The sequence below is a fragment of the Macadamia integrifolia genome, chromosome 3 (genome assembly GCF_013358625.1).
Source record: "Macadamia integrifolia cultivar HAES 741 chromosome 3, SCU_Mint_v3, whole genome shotgun sequence".
Classification (NCBI taxonomy): domain Eukaryota; kingdom Viridiplantae; phylum Streptophyta; class Magnoliopsida; order Proteales; family Proteaceae; genus Macadamia; species Macadamia integrifolia.
In genome coordinates this window covers 35179003-35185079 of record NC_056559.1, presented here as the reverse complement: position 1 = coordinate 35185079, position 6077 = coordinate 35179003, and the positions used below count along the sequence as shown (strand labels likewise).

The following is a 6077-nucleotide window of genomic DNA, read 5'->3' as shown; positions in this document are numbered from 1 at the left end:
CCCCCACCCCCAACCCAAAAAAAATACTCACTGTGTTTCATAAAGTTGCTGATTCTGAATTTCTAATGGATAGATTGATGAAATAAGCCATGAACAAATAAACAATCAAAGGCATAATCACCTCAAGAGGCACACGCAAGAACAATCCAAACAAAGAGTTTCAAGCAGCTAAGGCCAACAGTCACTCTCGGACTGAAATGTACTTGAGGCAGAAAAGATCCAGAGATAGACCAGTAGCACCGGAGATTCTTGAGCATTCTTGTGACATATCTCAGCTTTCTACTAGGTTTCAATACATCACAAGAGTACATGCAGATGATTCTGTTTGCCACAGCTCATGGCCTTTCAAATTGCAAACAGCATTAGTAAGATGACTACTAGGTATCATAAGAGTTTGTAATTCCTGTCCCGAACTAGCCTGTGAACGTAAGTCATGCTTTTCATGGTGTTAAATTTTACTCCCCATCGAAATTAAATCTTGTTTTTGCATTGGACCATCTAGAGGTAAGCATCCCAAGTGGGCTACTGTTCCTATTTTCCCATATGGGGCTAGAATGTCACTCCAAAACATCCATACTCCATCCATTTTCAGAAACAGAAATGTGTAGACCAGTTGCAATTTCCATTAAGAGGCAGGATGGAGTGGTCAAAAAATTTTAGATGTACAACTGTTCAATCTTAAGTGATCAATACTTGGAGCTTCCAAAAGGTACCCAACCAATTCTAAAAGCGTGAACGCAAGAAAAATGAACAATTTTTTTCTAGAGCCAGAACAGTGAAATAATGACCTGATGCTATGGGGTCTGCTGCATTAGTGTTTGGGCACCGTGAAGTGGGAAAAAAGAGCAGTCAACACAACACAGTTATTACAGAATTGAACAAGATATTGCTATTTAACATTAGAAGCTGAAACAATCATTGTACAAGTTAATGGATCTTCTCCCATCATGTAACCTCTATAACAACCTCTATAACATTCTGATGACCCATTGAGACAGTGGAAATTTGGTGGGGGGGGGAATGCAAGGGAAAAAAAAATAGAATGAATTGTGAATAATGTTCCTCACTCAAAAACCCAGAAGATGCCTCTTGGGGTGTTACAAACCCACATGTTCACTTACTCTCTGAAGTTTCCTGCAAGATATTCGCAAGCTGATAAGTTAACACAGATAAGAATCACTGATTTAAAGATGTAGTTCTACCTGAACCTCTTGAAGAAGGTTTTCAAGTTCAACTGTTATCTCTGAGAAGGAAGGCCGATTACTAGGGACTGCCTCCCAACATCTTTGCATCAACTCCAACAGTCTAGGGTGTGTATTATCAGGAAGTTCTGGTCGAAGCCCCTAGCAGTGTAGCAGCAAAGTGAACATGAGATAAATAGATATGAATTCTGGCACAAGATTAAAAGGATTTTGGATTTAACCTTCTTATCTTGTTCTTAGACTTGGTATGTTAAACATAGCTAGGGAAGCATCAGACTGACTCCATAAAACTATAAAGACTGCCACATCCATGCATCTCAGGTTGACAGAAATACAGGACACAATCAGAGAAGGAAGGCTAATCAGTATAATTTTTTTCCGGGGGGGGGGGGGGGGGATCTATAATCAGAACCAGCAGGGAGTTCTATCTGTATTATCAACTCATTACAATTCAAAAAATTCTTTTAGCAACAACAGGTTGACAGAACAATCACATCGATTTGATCGATGCTGCTACAGAGAGTAAACAGAATCACAACCATCGTAGGGTAATTTAGTTTGTCAAGAATATATATTTATGAAGTTATTTTGTAAAATCAATAGCAACAAGTAAAATTTTAGACTTACAGCAAAGAATTGGAATGAAATCAATGAGGTGGAGAACTGACACAATGGATCATACTGTAGGAAAACCTTTTAGAGCCTAAAGGTGCACCCATCATCCCCTGGTGGGAAAACAAAAATAAAAACACAAGGAGCAGAAGCAAAGATATTGATGTTGAAAGGACCAGTGTGAAGTGGGAGGCTAAAACTAGAAATGCATCGTAGGAACATAGCAAAAGCCTGAAAGGGGACAGCACGACAGAAATTGACTCAGAATGTTTGGCTACAATAGCTACATACAACAAAGACCAATGGCAGCACCAACAAGAAAATTTGGAGCAATTGAAAGCATACCAAGAGGGGGGTTGTCATTGGATGATCAAAGGGAGGATGAAAATTTCATAATTCCTGTTTAAAGCAACCCATGGCAGACAATATACGAAAAACATAATATTGCAGTGTTCCGAACGCTTTTTCTCTAGACCTAGCTTTCAAATTACACCTGTCAGGAAATAGAAGCCCCAAAGAAGACATGGGTTGAGTACACCAGTTAATACATCAACTTGGTTCCCAAAATCATTGATGGATGGATTTGAGATGTAATAAGAGATAATACATAATATATAAGAATTTCTGAGGATTTATTTAGCCAATCCCAATTTCATTTAGGGGTTATTTAGTTATTAACAGAATGTTGATAATTTAACTTTCCCACAAAAAAAGAGGCCTCTTCAAATTGAGACAATGAAATGGCCTAGTGTCGAGAAAAGATCATACATCAGTGCCACAAATATTATTTTATGCGACTACCAGAACCATTTTGTTTTTCCATCCTTTTTGGGTGGGAAGGGGGTGTTGCCAATACAAATAAATTCAAGTGATAAAACTGCAGACCTGTCTCACTCCTAGGGCAGCCTGTAGAGGTGTGATGGTATCATATGGGACCTGCAATGCAAAGTCAGTGAATAAAAAAATAAGCTACACATAGAATTGCTGTCCAGAAATCTTATTAATTACCAAACTCTTGTTGAAGCAGCCACATTTCAGGATGTACCTTGCCTGTTCTGAGCTCCCATAATACTATAGCAAAACTGAACACATCAGCCTTCTGATCATACGGTTGATGATTTATAACCTTTAAAAGACACAGGAGAAATACCATAAAAAAAATTCAATTGATGTGAATTCTAAGGCAGAAACAACACATCAGCTTTCTAGTTCATATAATTGATTAGTCAGCATTTATATATAGATGTAGAAGGATTTGTTTGTATCTTGGCATTCAAAAGAAGACCAAGTGGTGCAACAGGTGAACCTTGGTGCAATGGTAAGGTTGCTCCATTGTGACCAAGTGGTCACGGGTTCAAGTCAGGAGAAAGCTTCTCCGCAAAGCGGGGGAAAGGCTGTATACATATGACCCTCCCCAGACCCCGCAGTGGCAGAAGCCTTGTACACTGGGTATGCCCTATTTTGGGATTCAAAAGAAGGGAACATATAAAAGACGGTTGTGAAATGCATATGAAGAAATAAGTTATGCACAAGGTTCAGGAGGAGCTCTTCATGGGTAACACAACAACAAAAAAAGGAAGAAATAGAAGAAACAAACATTTCTAAGGGTTGCATTTCTCACAACAAACATCAAATTCACTGATACTTATAGTACTAGCCAAGATGCCTACAAGTTCAGCAACAATCAGTGTCAAGATCATCACATAAGACCAGAACTGACTACTAGTTCATCAATTATCAGTTTTAAGAACATCACATACAGACCAAAGCATTAAGAGTCCATAGTGACACTGAAGCAGTCAAAGGAAGCTGATGGAGTATGGATAGTGAAAATATACAATGGCTAAACATTCTATTGGAACAAGCTCAGGCAATCAAAAGGATTGTAAAAGTTATAGGGTAAAACCTCGGGTGCCATCCATCTGTATGTCCCAGTCTCTGCTGTCATTACTCCCTCTTGGTTTTGGAACCGAGCTACACCAAAATCTGCCACCTTTACAACCTTCAGGAGTAAAAATAAAGAACAAACAATTTTAAATATATCAAAATAAATATACCTTCTGTTAGCTCCATAGTTAAAAGATTACTGAAACAAATACTAATTTCCAGCAGAGCCTATAACCAGGCATCCCTAAAAGTTCAGTTTAACACCCACTTCTTGGCTATTTAAGACTTTCAGTCATCAAATCAGCATTTGCAACAAAAAACAACAACTAAAAACCACAACTCAAGAGTAAGCATGGGTAATGGAAGTAAGAAGATGCACATCACCAGCTGCATGCAACCTGAACCTAAATAATTTAAATTTCTATAAGCAAACCCATTTCAAAGGATGAGCAAAAATGTACAAAGTCATTAAAAGTGAAAACATACACCAAAAAATATCTTACAACTGCATCAGAGCCAGGAGGCCAGGTGTTTGATTCCTGTTAAGTGTGAGGGTCTTGTGTTATGTGCAATTGTGCTCTCACGTGCTGTGCCCCCTTGGTACCACGTGATGGGGTCAAGTATAGAGCTCTGTGTGTGTGTGTGTGTAGGTAGCCCTTAATTAACAGCTTTAAGCTTTTGGGACCATCTAATGTCCTATGGTTGGACCTAATAACTGCTTATTTATGGTGTATTATGCTTCAAAACAATATTTTGCATATGTTCTAAGCATATCCATGCATTTCTTATTATGTGTATCTTTAGCATATCATGCTACTCTCTGTCTCTTTGATAGATCTCTTAAAACCATCATCCCAATACCAATACTCGACACCTTGGTTGACATCTCTATTACAACTGCTTACCCCAAAACCTCAAGCTGTCGAGTAAGGGGCCACAACAATGTATATCAACACATTCACACACATGGCTCTACATGTGAAACAATCATGTGGCACCAAGAGAACATGGTAGAGGAACCCAACATACAAACACATCACACACACACACACACACACACACACACACACACAGAGGATCGAACACATGGTATTGGAGCCAGGAGGTTGGGTGTTCAATCCATGATGGGTGCAGGGGAGTGTGTTGTTGACATGTACTCATACACCTTGAACCTCGGTGCCATGCGTTTGTGTCACGCGCAGAGCTATGTGTGTGGGCATGCACATGCAAGGGGTGGTGTACATTGTTGTGTGCCCATCCTAACAGCTCGAGCTTCTAGGATAAGCGGTGGTAATAATCTCTTCCTAAAGCTGGTGCAAACCTTCCATTGATGCGTGCTTTATTCAGGCCAAACAATATGGAGGATTTTCTCAGTATGATAGTAAACCCTATATTCCACACAGCGAGAACTTGGTGGCATAGTGTAATCCACCTTGTATGCCTGTTCAACATTTCAATAGTGGATAGTGTTGCTCAAGGGGAGCCTATCCCAGAATGGTTAAAAAAAGACATTTGCTACATTGCAATCTATACAGCTAGTTTCATAGATACATCACCTGACAGAGAATTAGGTGTCTATCTCACCCATTGCAGTACCTCTCTTATGATACATGAATTTCATCATTCACCTATCAGATAACACAACATTGGATACCCAAAGTACATATAAGATATCATCCCCAAGGATTAAAATATCGGTATCGGTTGCCGTATCGGTCGGCCAAAGTTAAAATACGTATCGGAGGGTATCGTATCATATCAAAGATACACTAAGATACGCTAAAGATACGCACATAAATGGATAGGAAACACTTTTTTATATACTTTTGCATAAAAAAATGACTAAAAAAAGCTACATATAACATGTATTATGCATAAATAGTAAATTGAGAGTATTGCACTAAGAATCCAAGGTTTGTAGTTGTCCCATGAATGTAAAATCCTTGTTCCCAATATTGATTTCCACTTTAGTTAGAGAGAAAAATGGTTAGCAACAACTTTGGAACAAAAACACCTCAAAAAATTGTGTTTTTCTGAAAAATTACTCATCTTGGCCATTTTATGACCGTATCAATACGTATCGGTGTGTATCGGTCGATACATACTGATACGTACCGATACACACCGATACGTATATTTCACTTCGATTTTGAATTTTTCATTAAGTATCAGTACGTATCGGTGTGTATCGTATCATATCGGTGGTATATCGGTGGTGTATCGGTGCGTATCAGTATGTATCGTAAGATATATATCTATACAAAAGGGTTTTAAAATTTCATGTATCGTATCGGTAAGGGCCGATACGGATACATATCAGCCGATACGATACGATATGGACCGATACTTCAAACTCTGATCATCCCCAGCTATTAT

The 6077-nt window shown here is 38.8% G+C and overlaps 1 protein-coding gene across 1 annotated transcript in view; it reads right to left on the bottom strand.

The window, feature by feature from the left end:
• Window positions 1–866: 866 nt before the first annotated feature.
• LOC122074652 (serine/threonine-protein kinase STY46-like) overlaps window positions 867–6077 on the bottom strand; it is a 28383-nt gene continuing 23172 nt past the window's right edge. Inside the window, exons 13-17 of the mRNA XM_042639571.1 lie at window positions 3721–3816; window positions 2860–2940; window positions 2700–2750; window positions 1203–1343; window positions 867–1134 (exon numbers count right to left, since the gene is read on the bottom strand). Coding sequence (XP_042495505.1) covers window positions 1114–1134; window positions 1203–1343; window positions 2700–2750; window positions 2860–2940; window positions 3721–3816 — 390 coding nt within the window. The 3' untranslated portion in view covers window positions 867–1113. The remainder of the gene's footprint in view (window positions 1135–1202; window positions 1344–2699; window positions 2751–2859; window positions 2941–3720; window positions 3817–6077) is intronic.